The sequence below is a fragment of the Rattus norvegicus genome, chromosome 15, assembly GCF_021556685.1.
Source record: "Rattus norvegicus strain SHRSP/BbbUtx chromosome 15, alternate assembly SHRSP_T2T, whole genome shotgun sequence".
Classification (NCBI taxonomy): Eukaryota; Metazoa; Chordata; class Mammalia; order Rodentia; family Muridae; genus Rattus; species Rattus norvegicus.
The window spans coordinates 16,451,717-16,479,200 of NC_141548.1; the positions used below are offsets into that span (position 1 = coordinate 16,451,717).

The window sequence follows — 27,484 nt, forward strand, 5'->3', positions numbered from 1 at the left end:
TTCTCATCTCATCCAGTACAGACCACACGTCACCAGCTGGTACACAGACTAGTATGTAGTAGTCCTCAACCCCTGTTTGCTAAGCAGATGCTGTGGCAGAAGCAGTTGGGTCATCTCCACTTCCTGTCCATTCTGGAGGTGAATCAGCCGTCCTTCCAAATGAAGTCAAGGGCAGTTCCTTTTCTTGTTCGGGCATTTCCACAACTAATCCCTTAATTGAGACTCACATCATATCCTCAGACTTGTCTGCAACCCAGTTCTTATTTGATATTGCTTGCTGTTCATTGAGAGTGCTTCTCGCCCGACCCCCACACCATGATTTATGAGTCCTCTTCCACTCCAAGGACCCCGCCTTCTCAACCGTCCCTTGCTGGTCAACTGATTGATCAATGGTGACATTTCCAGTAAAAGCCTGAGTCCCTTTACCCGTAATTAAGGAGCTTGCACAAGCTGACTAATACCCATCTAACCACAAATTCTCCCATAAATCCCCAGGCTGGAACTTCTAATTTTTAGAAATATTCTATCATCTGTTTAAAATACTAATTAGTCTTACGTATATATTGTCTACTTTCTTATGTCTAAAAATTACTTAAAGCAATATTTCAATTGCATCATTTGTGAAAACAACAAGTTAATGAGAAATTTGATGGGCTGACTTTATAAACACCAGATAAACGTTGGTATCAGAAAGGACCTCTCAGATCCCCAAGAATTCATGCAGATTTTGTTTCTTCTGGGAATCTGACATTACAAGTCATTTTAAAAATGCAGAAAGTAGAAGACAAAAACACCGTGAAAATGTTTTCATCACTGGAAAATGGTATGTAATATATAAGATATATCTGCATAAACATATCGGCTTATGCTTGGATATATGGCGTTTCACTAAAAGCCTCATGCAATTTAAAACTTGAGTAACTCAGGATGTGCAAATGATAGTGGCAAATTGTAAACAGTATATTTATTCGTCAAACCCATCTCCTTTAATAGAACACGGGGATGATCATGAAAGCAATTTATGAAGTCATTCAACCACAGCCAGATGCAAGTTGGAAAATTATGTTGGACAACGCCTGGTGACAGCTGGAAGGTGGCCAGACAATAGGAAACGCACAACATTATTTTAGGAATGTTAGTCTGGTATAGATCCATAATTCACATTTTATCATCACTTGTGATACAAAGATTAAAGTAAATGCAAGGTCTCATGAAAGAAGACCTGAGCTCATGGAAGGAAGAGCAGCAGTATTATCAGTATCTGTGCATGGTTCCCTTTCTTCGCCCACATTTCCAGCCCACTCAGAAGGGAAGCGGCTGGCTGTGATCAGAGGAGGCCTGAAGGTCACCCATGGACTCGTCAACTTGCCTTGCATCTTGATTTATGTGTTTTAAAAATGTGGACAGCATCCAGATGGTACGTTTTCCAATGGAGAGAGATAAATTAATAAATAAATAACCCAAGCGTCTCTTCAGAGGACATGCTGCTAGTCTGACTTGTTCATAAATAACATCTAGTGTCTTAGTCATTTTTTTTAGGGGCACACTAGGAATATGCAGTCGAGGACAAAACCCCTGGTTACCTTTTAATAATTAGTGTCTTTAAAAAAACAACATGCTCTAACAAATACCGAGGTGAATGCTAGCAGCAAACCATTGAACTGAGAACGAAATCCACATTGGAGGAGTTAGAGAAAGGATTGAAAGAGCTGAAGGGGCTTGCAACCCCATAAGAAAAACAATGCCAACCAACCAGAGCTCCCAGGGACTAAACCACTACCCAAAGAGTACATACAGACAGACCCATGGTTCTAGCTGCATATGTAGCAGAGGATGGCCTTGTTGGGCACCAATGGGAAGAGAAGCCCTGGGTCCTGCCAAGTACGAGTGAATGTCAGGGCAGGGAGGCAGGAAGGCATGGGTGTTTGGGGAGGGGGAACATCCTCATAGAAGAAGGAGAAGGGGGTGGGGGTTTATAGATGGGAAACTGGGAAAGGAGATAACATTTGAAATGTAAATAAAAAAATCCAATAAAAAATAAAATAAATTAAAGAAAAAGATAAGAAAAGAAAAAGAAATATGAAAAAAAAAAATCCAAACCAACATGCTCTTTTGTGTTCGGAGGCAAACCCAAAGCCTGTAAGTGTGCTGCATGCTTGAAGGAATGAGATGAACAGTCTACCTGAAGGGGATCTTTGGGCCTGGTTTATGCACTAAAGCTGCCCAGAGGATCAAAAGAAGCTCCGTAGTCTCTGAGCCTTGTGCTGACCCCGTGTTCTGGTTTATATATGCTCGTACCACAGAGTGGCACTATTAGAAGGTATGGCCCTGTGGAAGTAGGTGTGACTTTGTTGGAGTAGGTATGCCACTGCAGGTGTGGGCTTTAAGACCCTCATCCTAGCTGCCTGGAAGCCAGTCTCCTTGCAGCCTTCAGATGAAGGTGTTGAACTCCCAGCTCCTCCTGCACCATGCCTGCCTGGATGCTGCTATGCTCCTGTCTTGATGATAATGGACTAAACCTCTGAACCTGTAAGCCAGCCCCAATTAAAAGTTGTCTTTGTAAGAGTTGCCTTGGTCATGGTGTCTGTGCACAGAAGTAAAACCCTAACTAAGACACACTGTGTGGTTGCGGTCTTTCAGAAGCTACCATTAAAATTTCTCTTTGGATGAGCGTGGGGATATGTTGGGAGCCCTTCCTTTTCTTTCTCCTTGTATCATGCACGCAGGCATAAGTTTGTGACATCCCATCTTTGTTCTGTACTCTATGGACCAGGTACCACTACACCGAGGACAGATTGGGCCCTTTGGTATTGACCCTAAGGAGCTGAATGTGAGAATCGTCCCCTGATAGGTACACTCAGGGTGATTGAGACACCTGATCTATTAGAAACAGAGGAAGAGACTGGAAAGACACTGATGGAGACTGATGCCAGTTGAGTCATTAGCTTGCTTCTGTCCACATTTGTACTCAAGCTGCATAAGGCATTTCGGTGTCTTTGTAACCAAGTTGTCAATTTCGAAGCCGACCTAAGCCAGCTTCTCTTCCTTGTCTTGAGAAGAGAAGTACCATCAAAGCCAGCTATTTTGCCCCTTGACCACAAGCTAAAATTTCTATGGATGTCACAACATACAACATGCCCAACATGGTGGTGAGGCTTGATGAGGGATGGTACGGCTATGAATACCACGGCAGACTCCTGCTCCTACGTTTGATTTAAGTGATTTCCTTCTGGTTGAATTAACGACAGGATTTAATGAAACCACACATTTCATAATGCGTTTGGTCATGCATTTCAGTTTTGTTTGGAATCAAAATCCTTCCTCTTCTAGAATGTGACAGATTAAATTATTAAAAATGTATAGGCAGTAATTAGTGTACAGATGCCAGGAAGACAAGAATATTTTTCCCGTGTTGTGTCTATGTCACCTCGAAAAGATCAATTTGAAAGGGATTTATTTTCCAGGACAAAAAGTGCCTGACTTTTGATACAATATTAAAAGGGCATGTTTGGCTGTACAAATACGTGGCCACACATGCACACATATATGTACATACATGCAGGTGACGGCCAGAGATCCCACTGCTCTACAGCTTATCTTGTGAGATGGGGTCTTTCAGTTGGAACTCACTACTTCAGCTAGGCTGACTGAACAGAATGGCCAAGGTGTCCTTCTGTCTCCACCTCACAAAGGGACTAAAGGTATGCATTGCCTTGGGTATGGGAGACTCAAAATCGGATTCTCCCAAATACACAGAAAGCACGGAACCATCTGCCCTTCACCGGCTGGTTCTCAAAGTCTTCCTTTCTGCAGAGGACCCATTCACACAAAGAACAAGCAGATTCCAACTTCCAGGAAACCTCGGCCTCTCCCTCTCAGTAATTAATAGACGCTGTGGTACCCAGGAACCCTAAAGAATATTTCTCAAGCCTTAAATGCAGGCCGGGCTGAGTCATATGCAGCACATTCCCAAAGATCTGTGGAATAAAAAATCAGAGGAAGAAACACTTGCCCGGAGCACCCAGCACACTCCAGACTTCCAGCAAGCAATGAGATTTTTTACTGTAACAAGGAAAATTATTCACCGAATCGCGCAGAAGACGTGCCTTCGTTTCTAACTCCTGGCCTTGTCTTATACATGAGCGCAACATTTTCTGGATGATCGTTTAGCCAATCCCCCACCCCTACCCCCTTCATGTTGGCTCTGGGGCACGTTTTTTGATGGATTTGGAAAGCCGTGTTCATGAAGGAAGTTTATTTCTTTTGCTAGGCTTCCAAGTAGAGTAAAATCTGATTAAGCTTGCCCACAGGTAAATTTTTGTCATCTGCTTGACTTGAAACACAAGTAGACACTTGGAAAACTTGGGAGGAGCAAGAGCATGACACACAGGCTTTTCATGAAAGTAGCAAGCAATTGTTATGTAGACTCTTGCTTCCGCTAAGACCAGGAAGACTTGAGGTTCTGGTCCCTGGGGTGGGAGAGCTGATAGACTTGGGCACAGGCCAACACACTGCGCAGGGGAACATGTGGTGGGAAAAGGCTCTATGGTAGAAGAAAAGCCACTGGTGGCCTCCTATTCACCACAACCAGAGGAGACAAAGTTGGCTAAGGACACAGCCCCTGGAGGTGTCAGGACACTGAAGAAAACACTATCACCCCCATGGTTTCTCTGAGTCAGGGTAGTGCATGTGATAGGTCCTTTCTTATACTAATTAGCAATTTTAAAAATTAGCTGGAAAGTTTTTAATTAGTATGTTAAACTTCATCCCTGATTTACCCTATTCAATTGCCACTGGGTGGAAGACTGTGAAAAAAAAAATAGGCAGACATATGAAAAGGTCCTTCTCCTAAGTGGCTACTATGGTACCTCTACATAACTACTTGGGATGAATAATACTTTGACTGAGTAGTTTTGACAATGGTAGAGTAGCCAATGGAATCATGGCTCCCATCCATCCACTGGCTGTGTAGGATATCTCGTCGTGTACTACCCATATATATGTAAGGTATTTTTATATACCTACTTCTAGAAGAGAAAGGTGAGGCTTGTCAAAGTGAAGTCACGGGCCTGGGTCCTGCAGGGACGAATAAAGGCCATGGTTCACACCCAGACACTCGTGGGGATATAAATTGCTCACACTGGCCTCCTATGATATCCGACGTGTCTCTAAATGAGAACAAGGGAAGTGCCCACGGTCACTAGCATAATTTCCTGAGACTCAGAAAAGCCAAAACACATAGTTAATATTAAAATTCCAAGGGCTGTGGAGATGGTACCCTTCAGCACAGGCATGAGGAATTGAGTTAGCTTCACAGCACCCATGGAGAAAAGCAGCACACGGTCCCATGCACAACTGTGACTCCAGCACAGGTTCAGAGCATGCTCCAGGTTCAGTAGGAGACCAGGAGACCGGAGTCCTCCTCTAGCCTTCACACACATGTGCATGGGGACAAGCATCTGCACATAGATGGCCAGACACACAGAAACAGACACAGACACAGACAGAGACACACACATGCACATACGCACATACACACATACACGCATACACACATGCATGCACGCACACATGCACACATGTACACACACCCCACATATACCTAAACACACAAGATAAATGCAGATGATAAAGCACTGCATTTGCAATACTTAAGAATTTTTTTGAAATTCCTGTATGTGAGAAAATCCAAGACTAACCACAGAAGTGCTTAATACAGTCATCACCCAACCCTTGTATGTGATAAAAGCTGCTTCAGCCTCGGAAATCAATCCCATTACGGCTATTTATGCAATAGGGGTAGTAAATCTGCAAGAAATAAACTGGCCTCACTTACTCCATTGATTGCCTAGGCTTAAGACAGATGGCACTTGCAAACTCTAATGCATGGCTTGCAAAATCATTTTTCTCTTTAATAACGTACGCTTTATTGAAAAAGAAATCATTTAAGCATTGTGACAATAAGGCACCACAATTTCTATTAACCTTCTCAAAAACCTGTGATTAGAAACGTATCAGTAAAATATGAGAAAGAATATAAAACAGGCCTCCAATTCTATGAGCCAGTAAGGAAAAAAGTCATGTAGCCTAAATCTGGTAAACATTGGTGATGTCATCACTGAGAATTCCAGAATGCACAGCCCGCCCCAACTGTTTTCTTTAATCAGACGACTTATTATAGCATTGAACAAAAAGTGGTTCTAATTTTACATTAGCAGAAAAGACAATTTTATGAAACCTGGTAATTTTTAAAGACACATAGGCCTTTGTGGAAAATGTTAATAACTTAAGTCACATGAAAAGAATTCGAAGCGACAAATTTTTATAGTTGTAAGCTGAGAAAATCTTAGGACACTTCTGGGTTTCTCAAATTCAACATCAAAAACAATCTAGTCTCTATAAAAATTAGCTTTGAAGCCAGGCGGTGATGCACACCTTTAATCCCAGCACTCAAGAGGCAGGTAGATCTCTGTGAGTTTGAGGTCATCCTGGTCTACAGAGCAAGTTCTAGGATAGCCAGGGCTACACAGAGAAACCTTGTCCTGAAAAAAAGAAAGTTCTGAAAACAAATTATAGCAAGCAGAGGATTCCTGGAAAATATGGAGGCATAAGCACAGAAACAGTTTCGCCGAGCCTCCAGCCTTGTGCCTAGATGGTAAGACTATATGGTCAAATAGCAAACAGGAGCACTGTGACTTTCAAGAGGCAGCATAGCATGTTGGGGCAGGTGTCTGCCTAATGTGAGCGAGGCCCTGGTTTCAATTTCCGGGGAGAGTAAGAGGAATAGAGGAAGGGAGGGAGAGAGGGAGAGAGTGAGGAAGAAGGGAAGGGGGAAAGAGGGGACTGCGTTGCTATATATAATGCACTCAGACCTATAATTTTTTAAAAATAAGTTGACTTCTCCAGCACAGGTGGGTAGTGACAGCTGAGATGTTGTATTCTAAAATCTCAAGAGCCTCATCCCACCCTTTCAGCTCCAAACTCTGACTTCCTGCCCACACAGGAAGACCTACTGGCCCACGCTTACACTACTGCATTACAACTCCCTTCTAACAGAGGTCATAGCATGGCTTTCAGACTGTGAAAAGAACTCATGCTAACAAATGACAAGAAACTCCTAAGGCTAGTTAACAGGACAGATTACTACAGAAAAGGAGATAAATCATCTCCCAACATCTCAAGGCCAAACCCCTAAAACAAAAGCTTCCTGGTGATCCGATCCCCCATGCTATGAATTCTATTCTGAAGTATTTGTCAGACGCACGGGTCCAAAATCTCATTTCTTCAAAGAACCCCGATTGCCACGAAGGGGAAGAAATGGTGAGAGTGGGAGAAAAAAGCTGACGAGAGAACCAACTGGCCAATCCACCAAAGCTACTAAACCAGGATCGGATACCTGGAGTACAGAACAAAGGAAACCGAGAATCTGGCTGATTTTCCAGGGACAAACAGCTCTGCAGTAGGAGCACTGAAGGATGCCCTGGAAATGTCCGTAGAAGTCTGTTCCTGGGTTTCCTCGCTGGGCAGAGCTGTGGGTTCCTGGGTTTTCCCTCAGCAGCAGGTAAATTCTGCACTGCATGCTTACTGACGTATTTACAGCACTGGAGTTGGGGTTGTGTCAGTGTAGCTGACTGACATAATAATAGGTCCCACTCGTGCTTTGTTCTGTCTTATTCAATACTTAGAGCAGGCAATTTAATGATAACGTGTGGTGGTACAGTTAAGCTGCAGCCTTTTTATTTTAAACTAAGTTAATTGGGATGTTATTAAATAATGAATTCATTTTTGAACTTATTTATTACATTATCTTAAAACAGAGACAGAAAGATTGATGCCACTTTAAAAGACGAACAGCCAAGGGGAAAAGGAAAAGGACTGAGATAAATACTGGATCACCAAGAAATTAATTACATATTTTGTTAGGGGGAGACGATAGCTTTGTTTTCTGTAGAAGTGGTCGTCCACAAAAAAATCCTCACAGCACATACGCAAAATGACCCTGAAATACAAGCTTCACCAGGTTTGTTATCTTAAGCTGCTGTTAGGTGAGTTTCAGACCCCAAAGGCGTAGAACTTCAGCTCTTAGCAAATCGATTTACTAATCCACCCAAGACTCTATCAATCTCGAAGCCAATCTTTCTACCTATCACCAAAAACCAGGGTTCCAGACCCATGCATAAGAACATTAGACGTGTCAAATAAATTGAAGTTCCTATTCAAATCCCTGTTCCCTGCCAGTTCTGATTGCAACTCTCACCGTTTGTGCCCTAATCTACTTACACCAAACAAAGCCTGCTGGGTAAATCCTGCTGAACTTTCTACCTTTCCCTCAGTCGATAGACACAATTATTGATTCTGCTATTCAGTTATGACAGGAGGAAGTGGCCATTCACGTAGGTGCTGCTGTCTGGTGCCCTCACTGAGAGATATTTGCCTGTTATTATCATCTAGGGCTGCTAAATCAGTGATGGAAGATCCTTAATGTGTTCAATTTGATAAGAGTAAGAACAAGGCTCCATTGCTTTTGTAAAAAAAAAAAAATTAAAAATGTCATCTAAGAACCCATGGTACAATATTTGGTACAGAAGTCACAGAAATGAAAAAGGCACGAGTGCTCCCTGCATACAGGACGCTGGTCACACACACACACGCAGTTACGTACGGAAACTTTTGCTAGGACGTTTTTTGTTCATTCGCTTTGTTTTGAGACAGGATCTCAGTGTGTAAGGCCTGGCCAGCCTGGAACTTGCTATCTAAGCCAGGCTGGCCAACCAATGAATGAATGTAGAGAGTGTGCCATCCACATAAGGAAGTACCTTGGCTTTTCTAACGGAAGTCGTCAGACACTCTGACTGAGGCTGGCTTATTTCCCTGCACGCCATAAGCACCACCAGTGGGGAATATTGTCCCTTTTCCCTTCACAACACATGTGTGCCTGGGTCCCGATCCCGGGTGCTAAACCCAGAGATACGATCAACTTAGCTGGATGCTGTTAACAGGGACGGAGGAAAAGAGCCAAAGTGACAACCGATGATGGAGAGCCAAAATAAGTTCTGTGGCATCTACATCACAGAAGCAGAAACAATAACATTTACACATGGCCTGTTATCTGACACTCCACAATGTAGTGTAATAATTCCCATAAAAACTCCCATCAGATAAGCCATTAGCGCTGGATGTCAGCTCACAGAAGGGGAAACATGTTAAAGAGTTGTCTTGACTCACACTCTTCTTGAAGCAGCAGTGACGGCATCCACACACCAACCTGCTGGGTCCACGGCCTTATCTGCTGGCACTCACCACCCCAAAGAACCCCAGATGCTGTATTGGGCCCTGCCTGGGTGGAGGCAGCAATGTGCCCCCACTGAAAATCTAAGTAAGATGCATGAACAGTGAAGACACAATTACAGGACGCACGGAGACGTACATAACAAAACAGGAAGCGATTTAGAAGGCCTAGCGAAATAGAATCTTTGGAAGCCATAGGGCTGGCTCTGAGCACGCTCACTTGGGTAGTGTCTGATCTCTCTCACGTCTCGGCTTCAGCCAGGCGCTCTGTGATCAGTGAAAAGGGACCCTAAAGGCAGACTATTAGTTTCCATAACTGGTTTGAATCAGATCTACTTTAGGTTCTATGGGGATTTCCATCAGAATGACCTCCCTCGGCTCAGCTTTGTCGCCACTGAAAAGCGGAGAGAGCAGATGGCAATTAATACTTCAGTGGAATCCTTTAAAAAACTGAATGATGGCTAAATAACCACACATATACAATGCTCTGAGTCAACATGGTCAAAATTCAATTGTTACTATGCCAGGTGCTTTTAGCATTCGTTGTTTGTTTGTTTGAGACAAATTCAGACTCTGTAGCTCTCTAGTTGTCCCGGAAACACCGCTCTGTAGCTTGTGAGTGAACCCCTGGTCCTGCCTTGCCTCTCGAATGTTTGACAGTACAACGATAAACCGCCACGTCCAGGAACTGTCTTAGTTTAGAAAACTCACGTTTGTGGGATATACCATGATATTCTGACATATGGACATCACTGTGGAATGACTACAAGCTACCTAACCTGACTGTCACTTCTCTTATCACTTCTCATGGCGGGAGCGTTTTTAAAATGTATGTTCCAAAGGTTTTGAGTGTGGCTGCGGTAGAACCTAAGCCATAGTCCGGTCGCTTGTAATTCGCCACCCTCCCAAAGAAAAACTGCAACAAAAATAAAACAAGCAAATAGCAACAGTAAACAAGCAAAATCAACAAGGCAGTTACCCAAAATCCCAATCTACTCTGAAAATTTTCAGTTGCTATGAACTGTAACTATTGTACTCCACACCAGATATAAAATTCTGCTCCTCTACCTTGTGATACCTGATTCTTGTCTCCAGAGGGGCTGGGTTCAGGACTAGAACATGTCACTGTCCTGGGTACCGCGTGACAAGCTAGAACCAGATCCTTCAGTACGGTTGGTTTTTGTAGGACCTCTTCCCGGTAAGGCTGCTCGTTTTGTTTGCTGTGTTCTATTGGGATAATAACACTCTGATAGAAAACAACTTGTGGTGGAAAGGGTTTATTTTATCTTACAGGTTACCGTCCATCATTGAGGGATGCCAAGACAGGAACTTGAAGCGGAAACCATGGAAGAATGCTGCTTCGTGGCATACTTCCGGGCTCACAATTAGCTATTCCGTGTTTTAGACAGCCCGGACTATCAGCCTAGGGAGGGTACTGCCCGCAGTGGACGGTGAGCTCCTCTATCAACTAGCAATCAAGAAACTGCCCCATGGACATATCTATAGGCCACTCTAATAGAGACAGTTTGCCACCCATTTTTCTTCCCAGGTGTGTCAAGCTGACAGACAAGATTAGACATCACATGTGCCTAAGACAAACTTGCTTTGTTTTAAGAGAATCTCTTTAAATCTGTTAAGATACCCAGTACAGTCTATTCTGATAAATAGCTCAGTTTCTGAGGCAAGCTCACACGCTATCAGAAATAAAACCCTTGTGTCTATTGAGCTAACATCTGCTATCCTGGGTCCATGTCCTCACTCATAACAAATATGGGGTCTCCTTCTCAGGTTGTGTCTTATTTCAGACTGCCCACACTGTGCCTGAACACAGAGGAAGAACCATGAACCTACACTCTGTCTACCATGGAACCAGTCTCTGGTGGGTTCTACAAAGGCACTCAATACAGCTGTAACGCTCTGTAACTACACTCTTGGTTTTGGTCTTTGTAGATTGGTTTTTGAGCGGGGAGAGACCTCGTCTCAAATGGTGGAAGTGACAGTACCCTTGTGACTAAATAATTCCGGAACTGGCTTACTGGAAAGAAAGACATGTGGGTTCCACAGTCTACCAACCTTTTGATCGTTTGAATCCAGCCCCTACTCTTCTTGTGACACTGGCGTAACCTCTGGAAACAGTGTCCCCAGGACAGTGAAGAGGAACAGCATGCCCATGAAGGTTCAGAAAATACCAAACACAAATATTTATCTTCATTTTTCAGTAATGAGAAACAGGGGTGGGAATGGCTTAACTCACAGTACCTTAGCTAATCTCAAAGGTCAACTTGATGGATCTAGAATCTGGGTCCGTTCCTCTTGGCTATGTTAATTAGGATGGGAAGATCAACTCACTGTGGATGGCACTGCTCCCTATTCTGGAATCCTGGATCCCATTAAAAAAAAAAGGGAACTGAGTACAAGCATCCATGGCCCTCTGCTTGCTGACCACCTTTTTGGCTCCTGCTGCCTCGTCGTCCCTGTGACAATGAACTGTACTTAGGAACTATGATCTCCAATAAACCATGTGTACCCAAGTTGCTTTTGTCAAAGGACATTTTATCACGGCAACGGGAAAGGTAACCAGGACACTCAGATTTTGCATTCTTTCCTGCTTCCTTCCTGTTCAATTTGAGAATGAAGACATCTTAGGGTTACTATTCTTATGTTGAAACACCATGACCAACTTGGGGTCAAGGGTTTATTGCTCTTACAATTCTGTATCACAGTTCATCCCTGAAGGAAGCCAGAACAGGAACTCAAACAGGGCAGGAACCTGGAGGCAGGAACTGATGCCACGGAGGGATGCTGTTTACCTGCTTACTCAACCTGCCAGTCCAGGGGTGGCACCACCCATAATAGGCTGGGCCCTCCCCCACCACAAATGAGGAAAATGCCCTACAGGCTTGCCTGCCTACAGTCTGATCTTACGGAGGCAGAGGACCCCAGCTTGTGCCACGTTGCCATGGCCTCCAACTCCCAATCCTCCTACCCTTGTCAAGTGTACGAGTGACCCCATAATCCCCTCAAGTTTCATTTACAACATAAACAATGCTAGCTTCCTTTTGGTGTAAATTCTGAGTACTAATAACTTTATTTCTATTGGGTTGTGCAAGCTTAGAGGTTAAACGGATTGTAGGTTTTTGGAGATTTGACATGCCCAAGGGCTTTGTGCCAGGCCTGGCGCCAAATGAAACCATAGGAAGGCATAGACTATAAGCACATGAGGTGGAGCTGAGCAGAGGGAACTGAAGCTTCCTGACCCTTCTGGTGAGGGCACCTTCAAAGACAAGCAGGGTGCCATTCTCTTGGCTTCTGCTTTAGTTCCTGAAAGAAACTGCTAATCTCAATCTAAAATTCCCGCAGGCACCCACTTTAATTCTGTGACAGTAATTGCTCATGTACATATTAATAGCTCTCAAAAATCTGGACCTCACCGACTAATTGAAACAATCTGTCTCGATGCATAGATGTGATGGCGGTTAATAGAAGAGCCACGCTCTGGAAGAACAGGTTTCAAAAAGAGCATTTCCTGGGCTGCAGGACGAGTCTCCCACCTCGCACCAGGAGGCAAGTGGATGAATGTGTTTACTAAGGAATAATTAATTTATTTGGGGGCTTTCTCATCCTTCATACAAGAGGCAGGCTGGAGGGAGGATTTGCTTCTTTAAACATCGTTTTAATGAATGAATTAAAAGTTTCCACTCTCAGGAATTAGGCTCTTGCTTTGCAGACCAGGGCAACTGCCCACAGAGGCTAGAAAATGTCATTTCCTTAGCAGGCGCGATTGCTTATCCTGCTATTGGACTGTGTTCCTTAACTGGTACCGAGACGCAGCAGCCAAAGTGCAGATGCAGCCAGAGTAGACGAGGGAGGATGTTAATAAACAAGTAAACAAATCAATAAGCAATTTCAGACAGTGACGGGTCCGGCGAAGAAAGCAACAGAGGAGAGGGCATGTGATGCTGTGAGTGGGGGAGGGAGGCCAGCAAGGAGAGAGCAACACAGCAGGCAGGGAACACTTAGAAAACTATCAACAAATGCAGAGAGAGACCCTGAGACGGGGAGAGGAACAGGAGTCAGGTGCAGTGCGATCTCGGAAGGCAAGGAGAGTTTTTAGGATTTATCTCTAGTGCAGCTGGAAACTAGTAATCGAAGGCTGGAAAGCCAAAGAGACAATGTGGTGCAGTTCGAGGGTTTGAAACAAGGCCTTTGGGGACAGGGAAGACAGTTCATTCAGGAAAACGCTGATGTGGGAGCTTTAAAGTTTGAGTTCCAGCCCCAGAACCGAAGTAAAAAGCCAGTGAGGTGGCTCACCACTGAATCCCAGCACAGCGGAGCAAAGACAGCCAGACAGCCCACTGTAACTGGCATGCAGTAAGAGACCTCGTTCCAATAAAACAAAACAAAACAAAACAACAACAAAAATCAAGGTGTTGGCTAGGAATGGTGCTGCACACCACTTTAATCCAACACTTGGGAGGCAGAGGCAGGAGGATCTCTCTGAGGTTGGTCTACCTTAGTGAATTCCAGGCCATCTGCACTACACAGTAAGATTGTCTCAACAACTATCAAAACAAAACGAGGTTCATCTACAGGATCCACATGCAACTGTACATACGAGAGCACACACACACACACACACACACACACACACACACACACACACACACACGGGCATGCCTTCCTGCAAACGAGAAAAGGATGACAATCAATCAAATCAATCTTTACACAAAGAAATGGGGACTGAAGATGAGCCAGTTCATGTGAGGAGGAGACTAAAACAATGATGACATGAACTCACGTTGTCCCCTTAGCACGGGGTACACTGTGATAACGGATGTGCTACGTCTAAGATGCCAAACGTTTTGGCTTCGCCCGCCAGCTTCCCAAGCGCAGAGTTGGGGCTGTGTGCACAGCACGGAAAGGACTCTATTGCACACCGAGAGCTGCCCAAGGGCCAAACAGACTCGTGGCACGCTTGATAATGAAGCGACCCATCTGAAACTGGGTGCTGCTTACCCTGGAAAGACGCTTCAGAACGAGCCAGGTCCAGCTCCATGTACTGCGAGTCTAGCAGCTCAAATCTACAGTGAAGATGGGGCTTCTTTCATTAATGTAAGGTTTGATAGCCACTTCTCTGTGCTCGGCTGTTCGTCAGCACATAACATTTACTATGCAATGAAACCTGGATACTATATCATCGGACATTTTAAAGATTTTTTTTCCCCCTAAAAGACCTAGTGGCTATATTGGATAGTTATTTCATGATTTTCTCCTTAAAATTTTCCTATTAAAAAATATCAAGAAATACAAACTTTATCACCCAAGTGAGCGTCGATACCGTGTCTCCCCTGAGGTAGGTGTCTTTCAACATAGTCAGAACTGGCTACTACCTTTGCAGTCATCTACCCAGAGGTAGAAATCTCAACTTCTCACCGAGCTCAGGACATCCAGGTCTCTTACTTTCCAGTGTAGCCAGCAACTCCTAAACCATCACCGCTTCTCTGAGGAGAGCCACCTATCAACAGCTTTGTATCTTGGCTGTGCTACAAGGCCGGAGGTTGGTTCCCTTGGGAAGATGACTGTTTCCCCACTTATGGCCCTTTTTGTCCTCTCTGCTGAGGGTGCAAGACTTCAAGCTGTACCACCCCTACCTTAGGACCTAGCGAAGTAAAATTCCCAAGATGGGCTTTGACCCACAAGAGGTGGGGAAACCTCCAAATGAACTTAAGTCTGGAAACTGGAGAAGAACACAATGCACTTGCTCACCCAAACCTTCCACACAGAAAACAGGAGCTCCCTTCTGAAGGGCCAAGAAGCATTTCCCCAGAAGGTTCTCATCCCCATACCACAGGACATGCAAACACTAGGGGCAACTGATTTAGGGAGGTTCTTGGTTGAACGATTAAAGGAAAGCCAATCAGGTTTCTGTGCTGGACTACTGTAGACACTGCATACATTTATTACTTACCAAACGTACTAGGAGAAGGCTACGTTTTGCAGGGTTTTATAAATATACTAGATCAAAGCTCACTTTTATAATGAAGGTTTGAGACAAGGTTGCATGGCATATACACATGGTGTGTTTGTCATCTAGTTATGGTATTTAACCCACCAAGTAAATGCTAAATACTGAGGGATCACTTAAGAAGTGTATCTAAGAGACTGGCTGTTCTACAGTAAAGTGTCCCGGCTTTAATAGAGAGAGTCACAAATGAGAGTTGTATCCAAATGGTAAGACCTGGGGTTTAGAAGTTATCTTCCACATATTAATCTGAGTTTTAAGAAAGGATCAACCACTTTTGAGAGAGAGGATATGATTTCTTCTTCTTCTTCTTCTTCTTCTTCTTCTTCTTCTTCTTCTTCTTCTTCTTCTTCTTCTTCTTCTTCTTCTTCTTCCTCCTCCTCCTCCTCCTCCTCCTCCTCCTCCTCCTCCTCCTCTTCCTCCTCCTCCTCCTTCTCCTCCTGACATAAAATTGAGTTTTGCTGAATTCGACTAGCCTCATGTCCACAGATCCCCATAAAAGTTTCCAGAACACAGTCTTCTCTGCACACAGTGCCAGGCATACAATCCAGTTAGGAAGCCTTCAGAATGTCCTTCCTGTTCCATTCAGGAGTACTAAGAAGCTCTCAGCCAAGGATTTAAAGGAACAAGGACAAATAGACCTTCTTTCAAACTTGACTTCTTTCTATTCCTTATAAATCTTTCTGACCGTCCCTTCTGAGAGGCAGGGGCACGAAAGAACTAGCTAAAGGCTTCAGATTTAAGGTGGCTTGAAACCTTTCCGCTCAAGTTTTGACAGCACACAATAGAAGGGGAGGGAGGAGTTGTGAATCAGTAAATCCTTTGGACTTGAACTCACAATACATGTGACCAGGCTGCCCGAGGTCTCAGCCGTCAGAGCACAAAGGTCTCCCCAGCCAGCTTTATTTGAGTTCTTCAGGTTGGAAAGGGATTCTGAAAAGAACGGGGCTCAGAGATCTGGGAATAAACATTACAAGGGAGAGAAAAAAAATAAGGAGAGGAAAACCAGAAAGCTTCTGAAGAAACAGATTCTGTGATGCACGCAGCAGGAGTATCTGTATCAAAGATGGTAAAACTCCACAGTGAAAGAGAAGAACTGTAAATACCTGTGGCTGTTTCAACATGCTTTATGGTGTAGAGCTGAGGGTGAGCATCTGAAGTCTGAGACAATGGAAATGGTTACCACAGCGAAACACGGACTTACCCAGTGATCACAGATACCGACCTGCTTTCACCCCTAGTGATTAGAGCAGCCATAGCACACTCCTTTAGGAGACATCCCACTGTGATCTGTAGTTGTCGGGCTGTGAATTAGACCCTGCAAGTTGTTCTTCCTACATCATCTGTTACTTTACCAACTTTCACCTCTTTTTGTTCTTATTAAAAGAGGAAACATGACAGAAACCCCTCTCCAATAACTTCCATTAGTCTCTCCCTCATTACCTAGCTTCATTACTGTGGCCTAGAACCTGTAAGCCTCTATGTTTCTACATAGGAGGCATGATTTGCATGTGGCTAGCGAACAGGCGGGGTATGAATGTGGTTTATCCAGACAGAACTATGCTGTTATAGGAATCAGAACCAGTGAGATGATGGCTCTGTGGGGAATGAACCTTGCTGCCAAGCCTGGTGAGCTGACTTCGAGCCCAGCAGCCCACCTGGTGGAAGGAGCGGACTGGTTCTCTCCAGTTGTCCTCAACCCTCTATATACATGCTCTGGCCGTGTGACCCCCCCCCCCACCCATAAAAGAAATCGAATAAGAAGAACTGAGTTTCAAAGATTTAGTATTAAAAACAGAATGTGAGAGATCTCAGTCATAACTTTTAATAGTTGGTTTTATGTTGGAATAATATTAGGGTAAATAGAACAGATTATTAAAATAAATAAAATTGTAATAGCTTTTACGATAAATAATAATAAAATAATCTGAATAAAATAAATGGTTCGCTGTAAATCAAACCACCTGTTTCTCCTTATCTCTTTTACTGGGGGTTATAAAAACTCAGAAGAGCAGTGCACAGTTCCTGTGACATTTGCTCTAAGCTGGTGCAGCTCTCATGGGTTACACAGAAGTGGTCAGCCTAGGTACACATGATAACATTCTCCACAGACATTGTACCATTTGTACTGTCTCTCTGGCTTATCTGTGAGCATTAGAGCCCCTCTGCCCTTTTCTTTCCTATTATACTATATGCAGTAATAATCTAATGGTATTTCTTGGATGATTTTAAAAAACTGCCCAAAGCAATGTCAAAAAAGAAAGAAAAGAAAAGCAATGAAATTGCTAATCAAATATAAACAAGCATTGGCCCACATTTATCAGACTCCTGAGCTGAGGCACTAGGGCAGCAGGTTTCAAGCTGTGGGTCTCAACCCTGCGGATATAGGGTAGCCTATCAGATATCCTTCATATCAGATATTTATATTATGATTCACAACAGTACCAAATTTGCAGTATAAAGCAGCAGTAAGAATAATTTCATGATTGGGGGTCACCCCAACATGAGGAACTGTGTTAAAGAGTCACAGTATCAGGAAGGTTGCAACCACTGCTCTTGAGTATCAACATGGGTCAAACCTCTCACTGCTACATGAGTTCGGGCATTCTGAGATTAAGACAGGCAAGGAACTACAGCCTCCTTACAGCCTGAGATGGAATCAAATGAAGAAACACCTGGAAATGTCTTAGCACACACAGTATTAAATACATTTGTCTACGACATGATTTCTCCACACCCATCACCCAACCAGTCTTCTCCATAGTTGTCTGGGCTATTTTTCAAGGCTTGTCATCTCCTTGGTTAAAAGTTCCAAAATGAGTCAGCTATTAGCAACACGTGGGTGACACACCACCAAGCAGCCCTCAGCCTAGTTCATACCTAAGGATGGCTGTTGACCACACAAGGACAGGCTGTTTCTCCTCACAAAACCTCTGTACCAACTCATATCAACAGTTCCACTGAGAAGACTCCTATATATGATGCACAAAGGACAGCTCAGCCCAGAAGACACTAGACTTTAAAATATACTCTTTGTTGTAACAAAATCAACATCTAAGTTTCAGGGGAATCCATGGACATTTGACAGACATTATTTCAGAGCAAATAACCAACAGATTCCAGGAAAGCACAGAACTAGCAATCCAGTACCTTCAACATCTGACAGAGAGGCAGGTCACATATGGTAAGCACGACATTGGACTCTGTGGAGAAAGTTTGTTTCAGAAAGACTACAAGGATTTCATTTTATACAGAACAGTGGGGGAAAGTGAGAGATAGCATTATCGTTAAGAGAACACATCTCAGTACGCCCTAAGGGAAGTTCTCTCTGGTGACAAATCAAGATGCTACCAAAGTTCGTAAGGACTTTAAACAAATAGTTTTGAATAAGCCGAGGTGAGGGCATAATTTTCAAGATGGTAGAAATGTCAAGACACTCCTTGTGTCCTCTGAGGACATATGGACAGGATCCCGTTTTAACTATCAATCAGAAGAGAGGGAATGGTTAAGCCAGCATTTACAAAAGAAGAGGCAATACTGCCGTACAAATAAAGGAGAAGGGTAGCTCTCATACGAGTTTAAAAAGACACAGTGTTAGGGGCCAGGGAAATGGCTCTGTGGGTAAAGAAACTTGCCTTGGCCAACCCAACAACCTGAAATAAAACAAACAAAAACAAACAAACAAACAAATAACAAACCCCAAAAACTAAGAACCTAGGTGGTGAGAGAAATAACTCCTGCCAGTTGCCTTCTGACTTCCACATGCTCCTTAAACACACACACACACACACACACACACACACACACACACACACACACACACACACTAATGTAAGACAAATTTTGGTAAATACAGCTGAACAGATTTCTCCTTTATTATTTATTGTTACACAGTGAAAGCTGTCACTGTGGCATTTTCATATGTACATACACACATACATAAATGAAATTTAATTTTTAAAGTGGAAGATGTTTCAAATCCCTTACTATGCTAACATATGACATAAATCTTCAGGAAGGCAGGCCTGTGCCTAAATTTATTCTCAGTGGAATGCAGAAAGGAGTGAACCTAACATTAAGACCATACCTATAAAGCTATGGAGGTGAAAGATCCCAGTGGGACAACATGTCCAGATGTTTTGACTCTTATTTGAGCTGTGAAGACACCACTGTGCATGCAGTAAGTGGAGAGGGTGACACCGTGGGTCAGCCATGCTCTGGCTTAGCAGAAGGAAGATGGATGTGAATCTCCTAAGACAGAACCTAGGGGGTCACACCACATACTTTCTTGCCAGAGAAAGAGAGCTATTCCAAGGCAGAAGCAGATGTGTTTCATCAAAGGGAAGCTGTTGGTCTGTCTCTGTGTGGGCTGGCTGGCATGAGCTCTCCTGGGAATGGTTGGGGAAAGAGGGAGAGAAGATAGATACAGGCCCGAACAGAACATGGGAGAAGGGAGCTCCAAAGGAAGTCAGAACAGAATGGGCCACGTCTTGCCTCCTAGACGGTCCCTCATTCTGACCTAGAACGTTCATAGCATTGTGTCAAGAAAGGTTCAGAAGAGCCTCAAAAGACATTCAGTCTTGAAGACAGAAAAATGGTCAACATGCTGGGTCAGGGCTATAGTGACCCAGGACTCTCTGTAATAAAACACTGAAGCCATTCACAGGGCCTGGGAACCACGGGATGGTCTCAGACATTTCTCCAAGCCTAGAAGGAATCTTGCTACTATTTATTTTTTTTGCAGAAACGTACTGGGTAATGAAACCTGATGTGAAGAGATGAGAATCTATTTACAGAATGTGTTTTTCCATTCAGTATGGGCATTTTATTTGGGGCAGAGCAGCTTCCATGATTGTGTGTGTGTGTGTGTGTGTGTGTGTGTGTGTGTGTGTGTGTGTGTGCGTGCGCGCGCGCCTTTCTAAAAAAAGATTGGAGATTTTAAAACATCTGGCCTCCAGAGTGTGAGATAAGGAATTGCCGCTCTATAACATAAGGTAAGGTGTACATGGAATGTAATAAAGTCTTTGCTTTTCCATACTTGCTGAGATGCTCTAACCAAAGCTGAGGCGAACCATCTGTGAGTCTAGCTGGGAAGGGCACAGACAATCAATTTGGATCATTTAAGCTTATTGAAGACTTCAACTCATAAAAAGTCTGAATCAACAACTCCCGCAATCTCCTATTGTAATGAATACGATTTTAATTACCTCAGACAACAAGCACGCAATGAACCTCCACTTTAATGGAGCTCTCCGATGTTCTGTCTGGAGGTTTTCCTTTGAATTCACTCCAACTTCAATTATTAGGAGAAACGCACCGTGATTCAATTCCTGTTTGTGTGTTAGGAACTGGCAGTTACAGGATCAACCGCAGGCCAAGGAAGGAAAATGGAACGGGGAAAAAGAGGAGGAGAAGGTAACATTCTTAGGAGAACTTCAATAGCCTATCAGGAAGTCCAGGAGCAGGAACCAGACAGAGCCATTCTAACAGCACTGTTGCTTTCTAGTTTGAACTCTGGGAAGGACACCTACACTACCTCACACATGCAAAGTCCCCTTTGCATACTAAAACACTCATGGCCTTACACAATGTCACCAACCTCAGGACCTTTGCACAGTTCTGTTCTTACAGTGTCTCAGGTTTGACCCTTTAGTCTTCACCTCCATCACTGTCTCTAAGACCCTCTGTCTCTTGGCACAATGTCCCTCTGCTTCAGAGTCCATCTGTACAACTGAAAGGCTTGTCGATCGATCTCCTCCAATGTCACCTCCTGAATACACACAGCTGGAGGCAGGGAAGTGGCTTCTTGCTTTACCTGTGTGTCACTAACACAGTAAGGCAGAAAACCCAAAGAAACCTTCAGTTAGCAGGGCAGCAGAGGGCACCCGAGAGCAGGTCTGTCCTCTGACGGGACCCTATGCTCACATTCACTTTCCTGAGTTCGACTGTGCTGGAAACAAAAAGAAAAGCAAAGAGAAGAAATGAAGAAAAAAGAAAAAGAAAGAAAAGAGCTGACTTTTGAAGAACATTGACTTTGCTGGATTGTATAATGACTTTCTAGTTAACAATCAGACTGGATCCAATCTACTCTATGACTGTATTTTAGCCAGGAAAATGGAGACAGGTCTAACCTGTGGGTGCCTAAAAGGCCATGGGTATTTTCAAAGAATTGCTGGGAAGGAGCAAAATCTACAAGGTTGGCTTTGCTGCAGTTTACCCTCAGGGAGTGGGACCAGGTTCCGATGCGACAAGCCTGCGCTTAAAATTCAGCCTGCAGGGCAGAAGCCTGGCACCCTTTGCTGGAATTATGGAGTTGTGCTACATGTCAAGATATAAGGCACATCGCTTTTGTAACCAACACAAGAGGCCACCATTACTGCGCAGGGAACAAAGTTCTCTATATTCAGTGTTTACAGTGGTGCCACGGGGTTGATGGAGGCTCTTAATCCCACTAAACACATGCTTTCTTTGCTCTAGAAGCTCACACATGTGACACTAGTGGCATCTGTGGGCTGGGTGGCTTCCTGTACAGAGGGCTATTACATACACGGGCACATTGCCAGCATCCTGCCTTCAACTAGAAACCAGTAGCCTACCACTGCCAACAGTAACAATGGCCAAACCATCAGAAAAGATGATTGGTGTTTTCTGAGGGGTAGCGGGGGGTGGGGGGGGATGGTCCCTTGGTCCCACTCCACCGATCTCAGTGTCATCCTCAGCAATGCCTCTTTCTAACTGCAATGGCAGGGGTGAAGGTGCTCTAAACGGACCCTGCACCCTTCCCTTTCCTTATCAGACTACTAAAACAATGCCCTCCTCATGCCGGAATTTGCTCAGGAACTACAAGCTGGGAGAAGGAAAAGGCTGGAACCTGGTGCAGGCCAGAGAGGAAGGCTATTTCCCAGTAAGAGATTTCTCTGCAGGTAAGATATGTATCTCCACTTGTGGAGGTCAGACAACCAACTAACTACTGTGATTTTCGATACAAGGGCTCTCGTGGACTTGGAGGTTACCCGTTAGGCTAAGCGGGCTGCACAAGGCAAGGGTTTGCATGCCACCATAGCTGGTTTTTTCACAAGGGTACTAGGAGCCAAACCCAGGCTGCGTGCACTATATCAACTGAGCCATCCCTGCAGCTCTAACAGCTCTGCAATTCTACACCCCTGCAGCTCTCCACAGTTGCCTAACAAGGGAGTCAAGCCAGGACAGTGGTGATGGGTGGGGCCATACAAGAAGCAGGGCTAGGAGGGTCTTCATCCCTCCACTTGAGCGTAAACCTCATGTCAGAACCCTGACAATGGACTTGATCTTTGTTCTCCTTCCCAACGCGGCCACACTGTATAAAATAGGTTTAATAGGCCTTTTAAGGATGAATGGCCCAGTTGACCTTGTTAGGGCTGACAGAGCCCTGGCTCTGACTTTAACGTTCCAATAACAGTTATCTTTATACATGGCACATACAAAAATGATACCAGAGGTGCAGATCAATTTTTTCACAATCGACTGAAACTTTTCTTGGAATATAATGTAGGTATGTATATGTTAGGTCTCAAAGAAACCCTGGACAAATGTCTAGCTGAGGTACCTATATAATTCTGCCATTTGGCTAAGGACCCTCTTGATCCACTGTATACTCCTAGTCTCTGACTCCTGGTTCCCTCTCCTTTTCTCTTTCTCTCTTCTTTGACTTCCTCTCTCAATCTCTGTCCCCTCCCTTCTTATGGCCCAGTTCATTCTGCAGGCCATGTTCAGTAAGGACCCTTCCAGATGTCTCTGGCTGTTTCCTCCCTCCTGTCTACAAAAAACTTTCTCCTGAACCTATACCCAGGAGCAGTCGTGTCCACAGTTTTCATCCAATATGAAAAGAAATAAGCTGACTCCGAGATGCTCAAACGGGATTACCAGGAAGAGCTAGGGTAAATAAGGAACTTTAGTAACGCAAGCTAAAGTTTCACAGACACATTGGAGACAGAAGTGAGCAACTTTCATGTGCATATTTTACAGTTAAATCGGATCCAATTGCCTTTAATCCCTACAACTTAAGTACCTCCAAATATACCACTAAGAACATCAACATGTTATCACAGTTTATGAAAGCAAGCTACGAGCCAGCTGGGCCTGAGGAATCCACTTCACACGGGCAGGTTTACTATCCGAAGCCACTCAAAGGCAAAGAACCCAAGCAACTTGACCAGATGGTAACTCTGGGTATCCAAAGTACCACAGATATTAGTCAGCAACTGATGGCACTCTTCAAGCGATGGGACAATCAAACAGTCTTCCAAACTCAAAACCTTCAAAGAAGACACAGGTCTCTGTGGTACACAGTGTGAGCATAGCAGACTGCCCTCGCAGTAGAGGGTGTGATTACAGAAGAGGTACTTTCTGCCCACCACTGGGGTAAAAGCTACTGTGTTGTGAGAGTACATGCGGAAAAGTCGAGGTGGCGAACACTGTCCCACTGACCCTCAAAAGCGAGTGCACAACGGAGACATCAGTGCGTTTCCCAACTTACACAAGTTCTCACAGAAGGGTCATAAAGAGGCTGGAGGAGCTAGGTAATATGCCTGATACTCTATAAGTCACACAGACATCTGAAATGCAGGTATTTCCATTATGAAAGGGGTTCCAAATATTTATCAGACGATCAAAGTAGGACACAAATTGAGAAAAGTTTGTTGCTGAAAATAATACTCTGCCATCTGGTTCCTAAGATTAAAACAGCCCAGCATTCCGCAGGGACTCCCTGTTTTATACAACCAAACACTACCAGCATATCTAGTGAGATCTGCCACAAACCTGTCACGCTTAGCACGTAGGGATCAAACCAATCGGCACATGGTATCCCAACAGAGCAAAACTCAAATGCATGAAGAAAGCAAAAGAGGCTCACAAGACGAGTGATGTGCCAGGTGACGTTGATGAAGGCCTGAGGACAAGACTCCTTTGTCAACTCTATCAGTACCATGGCCTTCTGGTCACCAGCCTGGCTCTGTGAAAGAGGGTCTCAAAATGCTTGAGGAATGAAGCAGTGTTACCATTATTAGTTCCAGGAAAAGTTGACAGTGCCATCAGTGGTAACTTCCTCTGTCTCAACAGCCGGCGGGGACCAAAACCAAAACCAAACCCTTCAAAGAAGTTGACACCTCAGAGAAGATTCTGAGCCTTCTTTCCACGTCACCAGCCTTTTCATTTTCTAAAGAGTGACAACAAAGTCTATACATCACATAAAATGTCACCTTCACAGAAAAGAGGGCTTGAGAAGCGGATTAGGTAGACTGTGTCAAAGGGAATGAATGGCGGACATTACTGAGGAGGCGAAAGTTAGTGTGCTTGTGGATGCTTTATGGCTCTCCTCTTGAGCAAAGAAGAGACTTGTGGGAAGCTCTTTGCTATGCTCTCCACACAGGGTTTCCGGAGAGGAACGCAGGGAATGTCCATTTAGCCTGCAGAAGGACTGAGGTAAGGACACAGCATCCAACAACAGGAATCCCAGGGACCCCCAGTTTCTCTCACCTCCACAGGAAACCTCCGGCCATTGACGCTATGCTCTGAGCCAGCTGAGCCGTTGCTGTGGCCCCAGTGGAACTCCACCTTCTCGGCTTTGAATCTGCCAGGCAATCCAGCACCGCTCACAAAATAATCGTCTTTCAGCAGGATGGCAACTGTCAAGTGGGAAGGAAGGAAAGAGAAGTGAGTTTCAAACCCAAACTTAAGTTTGGTTGTTTCTGTTTTTGGTCTTTGATTCTTTCAGTCAAGATCATGATTTCCACGGTGTGGATCACTTTCTCACGAGTCAAAAATCACCTGTTTCAGTTAAAGAAGGCATTGCTGCTATAGAGGGCTCCTGGACCACTAATTGGTTCTTGTTGTACAGTGCTATCCTTTGAGCCTTACGGCCACCCTCATTACAACAGCTGTGACTGCTTATGAAAGACCCCAGAGATTGGGTTTGCAGGCCTCTGGGGCTCACTCACAGAAGAGGGAGGGGAAGCTCACTAGACTTCAGGATCCTAGCCTATCCCTTCTAAGCCATCTAACTGTATGTCATTCAGCCCTAATAATACATGGCTTCCTGATCTCAAGAGACACTAGAACACAGTGAAGTCAAGATTAACTGTACACACTGTGTACAGCTGTGGAGAAGACATCTGTGGGCCATCCACACTCCTGCAAGTGACCAATAGCACATACTTTGTAAATAAGTCTAATAAATGTGTCGATTCCCCAATTCGGACTCTGGTGGGCTTTATTTTGCTTTGTCACTGGTATCCTTGAATGAGGGAGACAGAAATCGGGTTACACCCTCTATCGTGGCAAAGAGTTACCACAGTTATCACAGTTCCTAGGGGATCTGAGAAATGCCATTTAATATATCGAAGAAAATGGAAATGGTTCCAGAAAGCAAGACACTCGTGAAACGCTGTCTCCCGAGGCTGTCTTTGGAATTCAAGGTCTAAACCAGAGGAGAAACATACAGTAAGCTGCATGTGACAAGCATGTTTCTTTGACCAAAACAAAACAAAACAAAAACAACAATGACCACAACAGAAACTTAGGCCAGTGAGCACAAAAAGAGCATTTGGAGGCCTGTCCTCTGTTAAGGCAACAACGGTGGGTAGACAGCCAGAGCGGCGGACAGCCATCTTCATCGTTACTTACCATACCCAGCAGTGCAGCGCATAACCTGGTCAATAGTAATTCGCGAAAATATCGGCTCATAATCCTATTTCCTCTCCTGCTGTAACTCCACGCATAAGAAAATGATGCTCAGTTCATGACAACACAGGAGAGCATCCACCACATAAAGGCCTAGACCAACTCAAACCCCCAATACTAAAAATGTAGCTCTCTTCCTCTAATCGCTGGACCAGGAGGAATCCAAGAATCATTTGGATTTCTATTTCCTTAAATCTTTGGTTTGTGCGAGGGGAATGCGATTACCTAAATGCACACAAAACAGTGTCTCTTTTAAACTGCTCCAGGCTCAATCTCCTTTTTGTTCCCTCTAAAGTTGATCCATTCATTCATTTAACAAATTCTTATTGGCTGCTAAATACATAGAAGTTGCCAACCAATACACTGATTGGCTTAGGACCAAACGCAAGCCTGGGTTGGCGATGGGAAAGCACTCAGGTCCTCATTGTCTCCTCTTCCTAAAGAGATCCCAGTCAGAGCCTCTCAGAGGAACCCCGCATGAAAATTAGGTCCGCATAAAAGATAGGGACTAGACTAATGACCCATTTCTGAAGCAGGGCAATTAGTCTCCGTGCTTTGCTATGGGAAGGAAGCATTAACAAGGAGAGAAGGAGCCCTGATCACATCAATCCCCCTTTACTGCCTTCAAAAGGCACTTGTTCGCCAACTTTTGAAAAATACACAGCAAATGTTCAATTACCGGGACAGTGCATTAAAGAACAAAATGGAGTAAAAGCAAGGGCTTCTTGTGCCAATTAAACAAGCCATGGCAATGTGCCAGCGCTGCTCTGTTTGGGGCATGCTTTAGAATGGAGGTCGGCACACTTTTCCTTTAATGGCCATTAGTAAATATTTTAGGATTGGCAGAGCATTGAAGCTCTGGTGGAGACTTGGTAGGAGAGAAGCAGACAGAGACCCTATGTCCATGGAACAAATGAGACTACGTCGTTCACAATGTAACTTGCACTCAATGTAATTTTTATGCATCATAAAGTATTATTCTCCTTCTGACTGACTCTGTGTGTGTGTGTGTGTGTGTGTGTGTGTGTGTGTGTGTGCGTTCCTCCGAGCATGTGTGTATACTGTGAGCATCAATCAGTAGAGAAGTCAGAGGTCCATGTCAGGTGTTTTCCTCAATAGCTCTTTAGCTTGTTTTGAGAGAGAGAAAGAGATCCTCTCACTGAACCTGGTGCTCATGGGCTGGCTAGGCTAGCAGGCCAGTGAGCCTCAGTCCTCTTGCCTCGGTCTCCCAGCACTCAGATTACAAGAAAGCTATCTCACTTGGCCTTTATACAGGTACTGGGAACCCAAAGTCAGCTCCCCATCCTTGTGAGGCAAATACTACCCAGCGAGACACTTCTCCAGCACCTTTTAGGTTTCATCCATTTAAAAATATCAAAATGGGCAGACAGCCTGCCCCTGCATGGAAAAAATAATGTCAAAATTATTACAAAGTTGAGCACATATAAAACCATG

The 27,484-nt window shown here is 44.2% G+C and overlaps 1 protein-coding gene across 2 annotated transcripts in view; it reads right to left on the reverse strand.

Moving 5' to 3' along the window:
• Ptprg (protein tyrosine phosphatase, receptor type, G) overlaps window positions 1-27,484 on the reverse strand; it is a 683,481-nt gene that overhangs the window by 261,116 nt on the left and 394,881 nt on the right. For both annotated transcript variants that reach the window (XM_087584907.1, NM_134356.2), the window contains 1 exon segment: window positions 24,827-24,975. In XM_087584907.1, the coding sequence (XP_087441033.1) occupies window positions 24,827-24,975 (149 nt within the window).